This window comes from Amblyomma americanum, chromosome 10 (assembly GCF_052857255.1).
Source record: "Amblyomma americanum isolate KBUSLIRL-KWMA chromosome 10, ASM5285725v1, whole genome shotgun sequence".
NCBI lineage: Eukaryota > Metazoa > Arthropoda > Arachnida > Ixodida > Ixodidae > Amblyomma > Amblyomma americanum.
The window spans coordinates 33085622-33100141 of NC_135506.1; the positions used below are offsets into that span (position 1 = coordinate 33085622).

The 14520-nt window shown below is 48.1% G+C and overlaps 1 protein-coding gene across 1 annotated transcript; it reads right to left on the reverse strand.

The window, feature by feature from the left end:
* Positions 1-219: 219 nt before the first annotated feature.
* Positions 220-11445, reverse strand: LOC144107785 (uncharacterized). The gene is made up of 6 exons (XM_077640966.1): positions 11084-11445; positions 7588-7697; positions 4679-4699; positions 3980-4021; positions 2004-2179; positions 220-306 (listed from the first exon to the last, which is right to left on the reverse strand). The coding sequence occupies exons 1-5, from the start codon at positions 11302-11304 to the stop codon at positions 2016-2018; spliced, it is 558 nt and encodes a 185-aa protein (XP_077497092.1). The 5' UTR covers positions 11305-11445; the 3' UTR covers positions 220-306; positions 2004-2015.
* Between the last annotated feature and the right edge of the window lie 3075 nt (positions 11446-14520).

Sequence of the window (14520 nt, forward strand, 5' to 3'; positions counted from 1 at the left end):
AGTACAATGATTTAGCTTCCCTCGCCCTGACAGCTAAAATCGCCGTTTCCCGCAAAAAAATTTCCCACACAGAAAGCGCTTTTTGAACACGTTTCAGTTGTTCTTATTAAGCAATGTAAGTAGGCACTGCAAATAGCAATAATCGATATCAATTCTGATCGTTGTTGACGGTTGAAATGGCTTCGGCAAATGTAATTTCTTCCGCTCCTGCATCATTGCCAGCAAACTATTGTCAGTCCTCCAGATTCAATGGCGCCTGATTTCAAGAAGCCGAAGATGGGGGAGGAGGCCCACGTGGTCAGAACGCTGCAACAAAGTGGAAAGGTCAAGCAAGGTTAAGCAGCTGCTGTCAGTAGCTGCTGAGTAGTCGCCACATATATTATTACGCAGCTCGAAAAGATGAAGACTGACGTAAAAACAAATGAAAAAAAAAACAGGAAAAGGAACAAGATGCCAACCGCCACCAGAAGGCGACAGCCAAAGAGCGAAATAAAGGACACAGTAAGATAAAAATTGGGAAAGGGGGACTCCAAGCACGAACATCAAAGGAAAGCACATGCCTATCAATTCTGGACAAAAGCATTTTTGAGCAGGAAACCCTTTATGAACGCAATTTTTTTATATAATGTAAGATTTCACTGCAGCAATCAATATATCCGCAGATCACATGACGGCACTCTTGCATTTTTTTCTTCTATTAACGTTTTCGCTATCCTCAAAATCGTTCCCCATTGGTTTTCAATGGCAGTCATTAAGTGCTCCATGCGATCGATGCAAGCACTATAAAAGAAAGACTTTGCTATACATCGGAAGGGTGGGCCATTACCGTCAATATTTCCATAGCAGTGTCTTAGTTTTCCAATTTTCAAAAAATTTGCCCGAGAATGCTGGGCATGGTGCGCACAGAAGAAGCTAAAAGGCACAAAGCGTAAAGATGGAAACACACACAACGCTGAGTGTGGTATAATGAAATGAGTGGTACATGCAAACTGAAAGGCAAACTGAACGAGGGTAAATAGCAAAAAGTTACGAATAGCACACGGGTGGTGACCTCTACTGGGGCGTGAATTTTTAACTCTTCTGACGTCGATACTTGCAAAGTATTATGATGATTATAGATTGTTATGACACGAGGCCATCTATGGCCAAAGAGCGCCATGGCACAAGGTATTTTCGACTTCTCAAGGGGAGGGGGGGGGGGGGGGGGGGTCAAAGACTCATTTCCCAAGCATTTCACCCTGAAAGAGCCGAGCACACTTGCAAAGTATGGAGGAAGACAAGAATTCGGGAGAGGCTGTCGCGTCAATTTACCCGCCGCGGTGGCTCAGTGGTTAGAGCGCTCGGCTACTGATCCGGAGTTTCCGGGTCCGAATCCGGCCGCGGCGGCTGCGTTTCTATGGAGGCAAAACGCTAAAGGCGCCCGTGTGCTCCGCGATATCAGTGCACGTTAAAGATCCCCAGGTGGTCAAAATTATTCCGGAGCCCTCCACTACGGCACCTTTGTTCTTTCACTCCCTCCTTTATCCCTTCCCTTACGGCGCGGTTCAGGTGTCCAACGATATATGAGACAGATACTGTGCCATTTTCTTTCCCCCAAAACCAATTATTATTATTATTATTATTATTGATGATGATGATTATGGATTTTTATGGCGCAAGGGCAGCTATGGCCAAAGAGCGCCATGTCACAAGGTATTTTTTCTTTTTCTCAAGGTGGGGTCAGAGACCCATTTTTCAAGCATTTCACCCTAAATAAGCCGAGCACCAGACCAGGGGAAAGCTTGTACCCATTGTATCACCGGTGGGTACCCGGCGGCACTGGGGATCGAACCCCGCACCTCCCGCATACGAGGCGGATGCTCAACCACTTGGCCACCGCTGCGGTTTTATTATTATTATTATTATTATTATTATTATTATTATTATTATTATTATTATTATTATTGCGTCAATTTTTTTGAAGCCGGGCACGAAGGCTTGCCCACTCCCCTCCCTCAACCTACTTGGCCACAGTCTCAGCGTTCTTTCGGTGCGGCCGCAGCCTTGGTGGTGGAGGCAGACTCGCAGACCCCAGCGACCACGTGGAAGTCGGGCGGCTGGCAGGAGCAGCGGCCGTTCACACACAGGGCCTCGGCTCGGCACGGAGTGTAGTCGTCACAAGTGCCATTCACTTCACCCGCTGCACGAGCAGTGTTCGGCCACTGGAGCAAGCATTTGCTTTGGAGATGCGTGTCCATGCAGGTATTGATACAGACAAGGTTTAAACAATTTGCGATGTTGAACTGGGGTAGCTAGTGCATATACTGGGTGTTTCACCGGACACGGACCAACATTTTAAAACATGAAAAACGAAACAATGCGTAAAGGGTTAACAACTGCTTCAAGTTGGAACCAATGCTGAGAAAAGCACAGTGCGCACTGCGTATATGGCTCATACCATGGCTCATACCTGATACCTGATTTAATATCTGCAGCGAGTCCTTGGACCTAAGATATTAAACTTACTTTGGAATATGGCGGAGTGCTTAGCTTGAAGCACATTGGCACGACCGGTATTGCACTGCCTCCGGGATCGGTATAAGCATATTAGCGCGGCGCGCCTTTTCTTTCCCTCTTTGCTCTCCTATCCTTAATTACCTCTCCTACATTCAGCACGCGGCAGCGAGCGTGGCTCGGTTTGAGCAAGTTGACAGGCCCGTGCACTTTCCTTTTCCTTGTTCCTCTCAAAAACATCATTCACTCAGCACTGCATTGCGTCTACTCACTGACAGGGGTAAAAGTAACTATATAACTTGTTAATTTATCGTTTCAGAGACTTCATTAATTTGTGAAGTCGCAGGCCGCTTTCACAAATATCTGACAGGTGTTCGGGGTCAGGTATGGTTATTAAGTGGTTCTTATATTATTCTTTTAAAAGAGCCCGTGAATTACGAAACCACCGCGTGATTTCGGTGTTGCGCACCTGTATTAAAGCGCTGCCATAAATGGCTTCAACGATCGCGAGGGCTTGCATCGTCGCCGGCAGGAGAACGAAAAATCACACATATTTATTTTTATTGGTTGCTGCTGCTTAAAGGAAAAACTGAGGATGTATTGGATGAAGTTTATCTTATCGATCGGCATACTGCCGCATTCTATAGGTAAAGCCGCTATACGTCAATTGAAAATGAAGCTTTCGAAAGCTAGAAAGGGCCTATAAATGAAATACAAGTCTCGCCATCATCGACATATTTCGCAAGTAAACTGCGTGCGTCGAATCCTTTTGCACCGATCCCAGAGGCCAGACAACACTGCCATTACTTCAAAACAGCGATCACGGAGTCTCTTTTTTTGTTGTTCTTGTTGTTTACGTGTCACGAACTTGAGTTGTGAGGTGACAAAAATTAAAATGGCAATTTTTAAGTCCTGCTGCCGTACAAGAATAAACATACTCTGAAAGAGACATAAAGTCTATATTTACTAAGAATAAAAATTGGATGGGGAGTACCCTACAAATGTGTCTCAAGTGGCATGGTCCTTCCCCAAAGGCGTACATCGGGAAAGGAACAAGATTGCTAAGAAAAAGAAGAAAGCAGCACGGTTGGCAGAATCTAAGTTAATGATGTCCCAGCGTGCATCAAGACGAGAATAAAAGACTTCAGAGGGATATGCATTGAGCAGGACAGATCATAGACGTTCTACTTTACAAGCAAAGAAAAACCTAACCAGCGCCAGCAGAGATCAAGGTAGGAGTATTAGGTTTTTGAATTAGCTGGCATGCAGTCGCAGCGACCGGTGCAGGACAGGATTCGTTGGAAAGGAATTTGTCTTCCTGAGAATTTAAACTGGCTGACGATAACGATGAAGTTATGACCTGTTAACTATTTACACCTTCAAGACGACTGCAGATATACACGCATTGCACTGCGTTCTGATTAAATCAGGGTAGACATTTTTTTAACTTAGCACGACCCCGTCAAGTATTCCTTACAATACTCACGCTCAAAGTGGTCGAAGACATGCGTGTGTAAAACGGTACTGCCTGAAAAATACACCAGGGAATCACTTCGGGCGCAGCCACTGCCAGCAATTCGTCGCTCGCGCAAAGGCGAACATCCGGAGGTACTGTTTCAAACCCACAGCGCATTTTTATGTGTGTTACAAGCGCTGATTTGCAGCTGTGGAAACGAAAATACCCTCCTGCGTCACTACTCAGTGCGGAAACTTTACCTGTGGGTGCTTTGTGTGATCTCCTCTGACGTCACAACCTGCGGAAACAGTCTTCACTAGAAACTGCGTGTGTACTACATTACTGAACCACACTGGGACAAGCCTTTTATAGTCTTCTGGTTCTTAGCGCTTCGCGCACCATTATCAGGAAAAAGAACTGAGCTTGAAAACTTCGTGTCCCTACTCTTTTACCGTGGTTGCGGTGCTGTTTTTATTCATGTCATTGTGCAACCAACGCGAACACTGGGGTATTCGAATCAGGACTAAGAGAGCGCTTGGTATTTGGCGAGGTTCTCAAGTCCTGAAAATATACACTTTCAACCAAATTTGGCGAATGATCTCACAGCTGGCTTGCCGGAAAGCAGAATGCTTCGCAGTCACCCGATATGCGGTCAAGAAGAAATAATTAAACTTCAAGTCGCAACAAAGATGCCAATGATGCAATTACTAAAAAAAAGTTAATACTTACTTGAATCGTACTGTATTAGAGCTGCAATGCACGAAAGGAGTTCCCAAATTTATTTCACTAAAAATGTGTTTCAACAGAGCACCTAAACATCGCGTTGTGAGCAGTGCATATACTATTATCCGAACTCATATCAGTCTATTCATATCCCAACAAACTTTGGCTTCTGCCACGTTGCCCACGCTTTAAGCGATATAAAACGAAATAAATTTGATAACACGAAATGACAAAAATTATTAACCGTTAGCCCACTCACGAAGCAGAGGAAACAGCAACAGCTGTAGCAGATGCTCATATACAGTACAAAATATTTAAGGAGAGCTCGCTTAAGTGATAGTTTCGCATAGGACGTAGTCGTTTGAAATCCCCGACTCAACTTTGCTCCCTTCCATAACTACAGCGCAACGAACGGGACGTAGAAGAAGAACACAGTTAGGGACACAACACAGCGCTGAAATCTTTATTAGCTGCCAGCCGGAATAAAGACCCGGCGCGCTGCTTATCCAGTGTTCGGAACGCACTGAACGTTACAGACGCCAAGCCGGGTCTACTTGCCCGATACACCACAGCTTTCGCTCTCTATAACCAGGTTCAGCAGTAGTTAAACCGCAGATAATTTTTTTTTCCATCTGCCGCAAACCACCATAGCCGCGTTGCCGGCGGACTGACGTCACGGCTCGGCTGTGATTCGGCCCGTCTTGTTGAGCTGACGCGTTCGTTGTCATGGGTACCGCGCTTCCCACGCCATGTATTCCCAAGTTGCATCACTCCCCAGCATGTCTAAGAAGCCCCAAGCGTGAACCAAAGTTGTGCACACGACGCCTGTGAAAAAGAACTCTTCGCAGTTTTTCAGCGGGAAGGCGCTTTAGAAACTTACACCTTTTGAATATTTAGACTCTTCGCAGTTTTTCAGTGAGAAGGCGCTTTAGAAACTTTCACCTTTTGAATATTTAGACTCTTCGTAGTTTTTCAGCAGGATGGCGCTTCAGAAAACTTTCATCTTTTGAATATTTAGACTCTTCGCAGTTTTTCACCGGGGAGGCGCTTTAGAAAACGTTCACCTTTTGAATATTTAGACTCTTCGCGGTTTTTCAGCGGGAAAGCGCTGTAGAAACTTTCACCTTTGAATATTTAGACTCTTCGCAGCTTTTCAGTGGGAAGGCGCTTTAGAAACCTTCACCTTTTGGATATTTAGACTCTTCGCAGTTTTTCAGCGGGAAGGCGCTTTAGAAACTTACACCTTTTGAATATTTAGACTCTTCGCAGTTTTTCAGTGAGAAGGCGCTTTAGAAACTTTCACCTTTTGAATATTTAGACTGTTCGCAGTTTTTCACCGGGGAGGCGCTTTAGAAAACGTTCACCTTTTGAATATTTAGACTCTTCGCGGTTTTTCAGCGGGAAAGCGCTGTAGAAACTTTCACCTTTGAATATTTAGACTCTTCGCAGCTTTTCAGTGGGAAGGCGCTTTAGAAACCTTCACCTTTTGAATATTTAGACTCTTCGCAGTTTTTCAGCGGGAAGGCGCTTTAGAAAACTTTCACCTTTTGAATATTTAGACTCTTCGCAGTTTTTCAGCGGGAAGACGCTGTAGAAACTTTCACCTTTTGAATATTTAGACTCTTCGCAGTTTTTCAGTGGGAAGGCGCTTTAGAAACTTTCACCTTCTGAATATTTATAGACACGGGTTGCGGAGTGAATAATCCTCCAGCGTATAGTCCGATAATGAAATTGTCGCCTCTGCCACTGCCGTGACGTCATCCAATGCAAACAGCGTCGACGAGGAAGCTGAAGACAGCCCCGGTCCTGCCGATGGAGAAACTGCGTTCGCACTGAACGTGCTTCGCCTGCTCGCCCAAATACGGGGCCTAATGGAGAAGTTGGGACCTGGTCTGAGTGCCTCCGAGGCCGCTTCGGCGGCAGACAAAAGTAACGGATCCCTGTAACGGCACAAGAGTAACGAATCCCAAAAGTAACGGTCCCATGTTAATGAAAGCTTCCGCGTGTGTCTTCTTCCACAGAATAATTCATGTGTAACGCTTTTTCGGGTTTGTGTAGATTTCAGCTATTTTCGGTAGGGCTGCTGCTTGAGCGTGTAATTCTCCCACGGTCCCGTGGGGTGCGCCTAAATGAGGTTTTACCGTGCGTGCAAAAGTGCGTAACTCAAAAAGTGAAAACTGCAGAAACACTGAGTGTTCAAGTAAACGCCAATCAATAAAGAAGAAAAATAAAAAGCGCGTTACAACAAAGCAGTACAAAATAAAGTGACTGATTATTTAAAACAGTAACAAGAAGCAAGGTACGGTAGTTCGCACCACGGTCGAGATATAGCCCCCAAAAGTGGGAAATAAATCACTCTGGAGACATCTAATTATACGTCATGTGTCGGCAATGCTATATCATTAGAAGTCGTTGGTGCCACTACCTGAAGTGACGTCACTTTTGGTGTGATGACGTCACTTTCCTCTAGCCAATGGTATTTGTCCGGTCTGGTCACTTCTTCGGCCTGGTCACTATGTCACTTCTCTACAGCCATATGGGCGAATTTTATGACCGGCAACGCATTTCAGCCCCATGAGGCTGTTAATCACACATCATAATTAAAAAAAATAAAGGAGAGAATAAAGGAGGAAAATAGAGCGAAAAGCAATTGGAAATCATAAAAAAGAAAGCGTCAGAAATTAAACGGTGAAAATACGTGCGGCGGCAAGTTTTGAAATGCGCCACCAACGGAACCAAAATGAGTTACTCAGAGCTGCGTAAAAGCCCATTGGATGACGTCAATGCTTTACGGTAAAGTTCACTGATGATGCGTACACCTTTTTGCTTAGTAAAACTGCATGTACAAGATGGTCGCATTCTCTAGCGTTCGCTTCGCAGTTCTTGTGCAGTTGGGTGTGCGCTGTTGTACTCACTGTGGTGGAAGGCTATGAGGCTGCCCACGAAGACGAGCAGGCCCGTGAGGGCCATCCACACGATGAACAGTTGCCAGACCTGGAAGATGGCGACCTTCCTCTCGAAAAACCTGATGTCAGGGGCCGGAGAGACACAGTGCGCAGGAAATAAGCAGCCAGAAGGAACCGCTTTCCTTTATTCAATTTAAAAAAAAAACACACTTAGGACAACTCAATTCTTTTTTTTTTGTTTTACAAGTCTTAGCAGTGGTGTTTTAAGATACTAGACCATCTACTTAATTTTCTTTAGCGAGGGGCTCACATTGACGGAATTTTGCTTAGCCAGACGGTAAACGCGGGTGTTCGAGTCTGCGTCGTATACTATACGCCGGTGGTGACCTCGGTGACACCTGCGAAAATCCCCTAGACTGTTGCCGCTGTGAAGAAAATAGAGAGCTATTCAATAGAGGGACCCTATTGTTAAGGGCATAGGGGAACAGTGTGGCGCGAGTGGCCATGCGCACACCAACAACGCCCCTCGGGTTATTGTTCTGCGCATGTGTACTGGCGCTCCGCTGTTGCCCTATTTCCCAAACCGATAGGGTCTCCCTTTTCTAAAGATCCCTAAAGCTTCAGCCGCCGCGGCGGCTGAGTGGTTATGGCGCTCGGCTGCTGGCCCGAAAGACGCGGGTTCGATCCCGGCCGCGGCGGTCGAATTTCGATGGAGGCGAAATTCGAGAGGTCCGTGTACTGTGCGATGTCAGTGCACGTTAAAGAACCCCAGGTGGTCGAAACCTCCGGAGCCCTTCACTACGGCATCTCTCATAGCCTGAGTCGCTTTGGGACGTTAAACCCCCATAAACCAAACCCCCCTAAAGACCAGCTCGGGCTGGTTAGGTGGGACGCACATTGTTATGCGAACAGCGCGAGAGAGAGGGCACGCGAGAGCGAGAAACAATCATAACAGTGCTATGCGGAGGAACTTCTGAGAGCTAAAAATTTTAGTCAGAAAGACGGAGTGCTCGAAAATGTGACTGCAATTTGTAACTACATACAGACAACCGCAGTAGGCGTGACAGACGGGAGGATTGGGCGGCTGCAGTAATCCGGTGTTATACCTCAATATAGTTGGTTGCTCATCAGGGAGCAAAACAGCGCCAACTTCACAAGGGACACAGAAAGGAAAGACGAGGCACTGGCGCTGTCTAACAACTGAAGTTTTGGTGTTCTATCACCTTGGTAAATATACATTAATTAGTGTGGGCAGAAGAAAAATAACAATAAAATTGCCCAGGCGGCACCGCATGGAGCACAACGGGCTTCGGTAACTACACATAATGCACATTGAGGCATCAAAATGGACAAGAAAAAACTAGTCTCTCCCACACCACTAACGTTTAGCGGGTATAACCCCAATTGTAAAATAAAAGGTGTGGCCCTTGGGCAATTGAGATTTTGCCACCCGAAGGTGGAAAGAAATCAATGTGGGAATAGCTGCTAAAGCGACCCACAGCTGGAGGAGCGGGCCCGGGGAGACTCCCCTAGGAAGTCGCAGGTTGGAGTGGGATGTGGGAATGGGATATGGGAAATATGGGTAGGGTTACAGGAACTAGGATGTCAATTGCAACTAGGCAGAAAATTGAGCGTTGTGCCCCCCTCTGTGTCGTTGTTCTTGTAAACGCTTGAATTTTCCGCTATTAATTAGGAGATATTGGGGACAGCGGAATTTTTTTCGTATTTCTGATCCCTCTGAGCTCCTTTCCAGGCCTCCGTACAAGGCGAGCACTCGGCAAATATACAAAAAATTTTGTGAGCCTGTAAAAAGAATAATTAATAAAGTGTCCCTGCCCGTGCCACTAAGTATAACGGGCTAAGCGGTAAATATACAAAAATTATTGTGGGACTATAAAAAAGATCAAAAAATAAAGTGTCGCTGCCCGTGCCGCTAAGTATAAGGGGCTATCGGTAAATATACAAAGAGTATGGTGGAGCTGCCATAAAAAAACGTAAACCAATGAGCTCCTGCCTGTACCACTAAAGTATCACAGGCTTAACCCAATCGTAATATAAATGAAAAGGCCCGAAGGCAATGTTGTGCTTTTGCCACCCGAAGGTGGGAAAATAAAAAAAAATGGGGTAATGCTACTAAGCGACCCACAGCCGGGGGAGCGGGCCCGGGGAGACTCCCCTGATCTCCCCTGGGACGTAGCGGAGGGGGTGGGACATAGGTTGTGGGAATGGGACTGAGGGAAGGGTTATGGGTAATGTGATGGGAATGGGGACAGCGAGATATTGACCCTCATTTTATCATCGCTCGACTCCTGTCTGGCCAGGACAGGGAGGGCGTCGATGTTGTCCAATGGTGCGGCTCCACTCACGGGATGCCCGACCACCCAACGACGCAATAGCTCCGACTCGGAGACAGGGAATCCTAACCCGGGGCAGCTGCCTCGGGCTCCTCCACGACTTTCAGGGGTCCGGTTCGGACTTGCATTACGCTCCCAGCTACTAACCGTCGAGTGTTTTTCGCGGCTTTTCAGACTCCGGAAGTATGTGTGGTGGATCCCAGGGACCTACCTGTGCTTCCAACCAACCAACCTTGCACTTATTTCCTCCCCTGGCTTGCTCCACACCTACTGAGGAGGGAGTGTTCAGGGCCGGGCTGACCGGGCCACAAACCAAGAACCTGGCCGAGGGTGAGATAACCCGGGCCTACTCCACCGCTACTCCGCAACATCGACGGTTTTTGCATCGGTCCTACTAAGGTCCCCCTTACCTCGGCGTCCCGCGCTCTAGCCTCACGGCCCCGCGGTCAGCCATCCCTGGCTGCTTCCCCGAGGACATCGCTCCCAAGGAGCCCTTCTGCTGGAAACCCCCGCGCGGACCTGGCCTCTCCGTGGCCAGAAACCGACGCGCCAGCCGGTAGCCACGCACGCCCCCGCGTGCAGAGGCTTTTTTGATTTTCGAGCAGTTTTTGAGTCCAATTCCGTGAGTCCAACCTGATTGTGAAACCAGGCCTGCCTCCGCACAGGCATCGGACCTCACGTGCGCGACTGGCCCACTCAATCGCTTGGGAGTCGCTGCCACTCCCATGGGGTTTTGCATCCCCAGAGGACGGGCCCCGGCCAGCCCATCCCCACCGCTGTGCGTTGCACCGGAACAAAGCCTAGTAGCCGAAACTACACCGGCCCGTATCCGGTGGCAGGGGGGGCCACGGGCAGGCCGCACAGTCGGATTTCCCCCCCAGCAAGCATCAAAAACAACAAGAGCAAGATGCTTGCTGTACAATTACCGAGGTGTCAGAACAATAGAACTTAAGCTGTTAGTCAGCGCCAGTGTCTCGAATTCTCTCTCCGCGTCCTTTTTGAAGTTTGCGCTGTCTTGCTTCGCGAGAAACACAGGACAAGAGCTGACTACCGTAACCAGCGAAGGGTAACCAGCGTTTGTCGACGGCTCCTCCCTCCCATCCGTCGTCTCTTTCCTCGACTGTTCCCGCCAAGAAAATTGAGCCACTCACAGCGTCCTCTCTTCATTCAGCGTGGATTCGAAGTCTTCGGGGGTTATGTCTCCGAACTCGCCTTGGACAGAGGGTGTCTGGAAGAGCTCCTGTGTCCCGCCCGCGTGACCGCCACCCCCACCAGTCTGGGCAGGCGCCGCGGCACGGGGTACTACGCTTCGGGGCTGACAGGGTGCAGCCTGCCGCGGTTGGTTGGGGCCGGCGGCCGCTGCATAGCCCATGCCCGGCCGCGCTGGTAGAGTGACTGGACGTCCCGGCGTGGTCGGTCGCGGAGCAGCCGCGGAGTTTGCGGTCGCGGCGCCAACTGGCCTCGGGGCTCGGCCCCAGGCGGGTTGCGAACGAGGCGACGCGTTCGGGTTCCGCATTTCAGTCAACTCGTGCTTCGTCTTCTTGTTCTTCGATGCGGGACTCACTCACGTATATATGATGATGATGATGATGATGATGATGATGATGATGATGATGTTCTCAGGCTTAATGGCGCATACGCACGACGGGGGATTGGCCAGGGTGCATTGCTGATACCAGCGCACACATGGGTAAGGAGTGGAGCAATTGGATAATTTTGTGACCAAGACTCGAATATGGATTAAAAATGGAGATAAAAAAGCGGAAATGAAAATGTAGTGAATTCTCACTCTATCAGAGGGATCTACCTAATGCAATTAAATATCCGTGAATAAAATCGCGCACTGGTTTCGAGGCACATCCCTTGGCGCTTGCCCCGAAGGAGAGGAGCATTGGAATAGATGGACGTATATATGTCTATGCTGCTACGCCGTTCTTACATGCAGTGCTGCATAGACAAATTTGTTCCCTTAGAAAAAAACTAATTAGAAACTTTAAATAATGTTCATGTGCTGTCCAAACGTTGTTCGTCGACGCTGTAATAAATTTTGGGAAGGTTAGCACAAAACGCAGTCAGCAGTATACATACCACAGCCATTCCGTAGTGATGGCCAAATGCTCTGCACTGAGGAAAGAGAACTTGTGAGGAAGTGTTGTCGGTCGTCATACGACCGGTCTCCGCAAGCCAAGTCCTCTGAAGCCATTCAATAATCAAGAGACAGTTTCTTTACCACCGGGCTACTGCCGCAGGCCACTCTATTACATTTCAGTGTATTTTAACTCACTCTGGAATCGCAGCAGCCCGCAGTAGTTATCAAAACTGGAATTACAAGCTATTTACCTCACGAGGTCTGAGGAGTTCCAGCTAGCTAAAAAGAGCGCTTACGAAGAAAAACACTGGCAGTGGAGCTTGCCGACACATCATCACCAATTTCTGCACTCCATCGACCCACAACTCAAATCAGGACTGTCACCCAGGTTTCCTCGCCATCTGAAGGCTCCTTATCATCGACTCCTTCTAAACGCTGCGTTTAGGTCAAGTGAACAGTCCGCATTGCGACAACTGCGGCTTAGTAGAAACGGTGGAGCATACTTTGTTAGAATGCCCAGCGTATGCTGAGGAGCGTGCGCATTATGAACATCTTATGGGATCATTCACTCGAGCGCCTCTAACACTCGACTGTGTATTAGGACCCTTAGCCTGACATAGGAAGCAGAGACGCGCTATGAACTTTTTATTTAATTATTTAGATGACATTGGTCTTCTAAACAAACTCTAATCCCTCCGTTCAGCACTCTCACTGAGCATTCTCTATGCAGTGGACTTTGTCATCCCATTTCCTACACCTCTCTCATTCCATGTTTATCTCCCCGAATTCCTTCCTCACGCAGAGATGCAAGTCAGCGGAATTAAACACCGGCTGAATTATCTGCTCTTCAATTAGAGAGCTTCTCTCGCGCCAGCGAAGCTGATCTGTTAGCGCCGTCGAGGTCTCGATGTCCAGTCGCGGCGATATTTATTCTATTTCTCCAGGTTGCCAATGTGAACCTTGTTCAAAGTCTCGATTATTTCCCGCCATTTCCCGCATCACGTGACAAGCTTCAGAGGCTTCACCATGCACAAACCAGCATTTCCCAGGTTATGAGGCTAATAGCGCTGCCGCACTAAAACAACCGGGTGTCATGCACAAAATCCCATGTTCCAAGTGCTCGGTCTCATACATGGGCGAAACAAAAATCTCGACCAGCCAATCAGGTAACAGAAGAATGACCTCCAGTAGATAAATTCGGAAGACCTCGCCGCCTACTGCGAGCGCTCTGACCACTAAATTGCCCTCGAAGTGAGTGTCTTGGCTGTATACCCTAATCAGTTCAAGAGGCGCCACGCGTCGAGTCATGGCCCATCCGGCTCACAAAGGCGACGGCGAATGGGACTCTTGGAACGCTCTCCTTCGCGTAAGTACAGAGTTCTAGTTCACTGTAACGCAAGTTAAGAGGGCTGACAAGCTCCAAGGCAACTCATATTTGAACTACCTTCGAAAGAAACGGCTTTCTGGGCTGAAGGGAGAACGCGGGGGAAGCTTAACCTTCAACTGTTTCCTCTATACTTCGAGCACAGCCTAGTGCCCAATATGGCGGCGCCGGAGGACCTGTTTGTGAAAAGGTCTATAGATGGCAGCACTTAAGTACAACAAAAAGGAGGTAGGTTTTCTCCCCCCACCCATTGTGTAAATTGCACCGCGACACGAAAATTACTTCTTCCGAGTAAAAGTAGTAGATAGTCAACTACTTTGTGTGTATATGCGGTCAAAGCTGTGGTACCCAAGCTCAAAAGAATTAACCCCTCCCAAGCCATTAAGCAAGAAGGTGGGGGGTCGGAGAGCCTTTGTCCAGTAGCGCACCATTCTAGCTGCCACAAGGCGAAGTAAGTTTTCCAGTTTGGGTCGTCCATAGCCAATAGGAGGTGTTGCCATAGCTCCATTCCGTCTCTTCTGCGAACATTCTTATACAGTGGTAGAGTGGTGTGAGTCATCTTTTGACACGCCTTGGGCACACCGAACCTGGCCGCATTTTCTCGCCCGAGGCCGGTGCGTAATCCGTATTCTACGTATTCCGCCGTCACTGCGCAGAATACAAGCCAGGTCGCCGTGTACGAGTGCGCACGCCGATTCGATACTTCGGAGTCAGTGAAAAGCTTTCGCACCAATACTTAGGCCCATACAAGATTGTTCGTCGAATTGGTGAACTTGACTATGAAATCGTTATTCACGGAAGGACAGTAACCCAATGGTGCCGCGTGCACCCAGAACTTGCACACGCAGTGTTCCTGAACAGTCTCGGTGGTGTTGGCCTGAAACCCTATCATACGCGCGCTAATGGACGCTATATGTTTCGCTCTCGAGCTTATTTTGCATTGCCCGTGGTTTGTTTTTTCCCCTTAATGTTTGGCAAATCATCCGGCCGATGCTTCTGTGAGAGAGAAGTAATGCCGCGAAACTTTGTACTTTTTGTTTGAGTTCAAAACCGTCGGCATGCGGGCATATCACTTTTGAACGACGGCCTGTGGGGCGAGTTGGTGCGAGACTGAA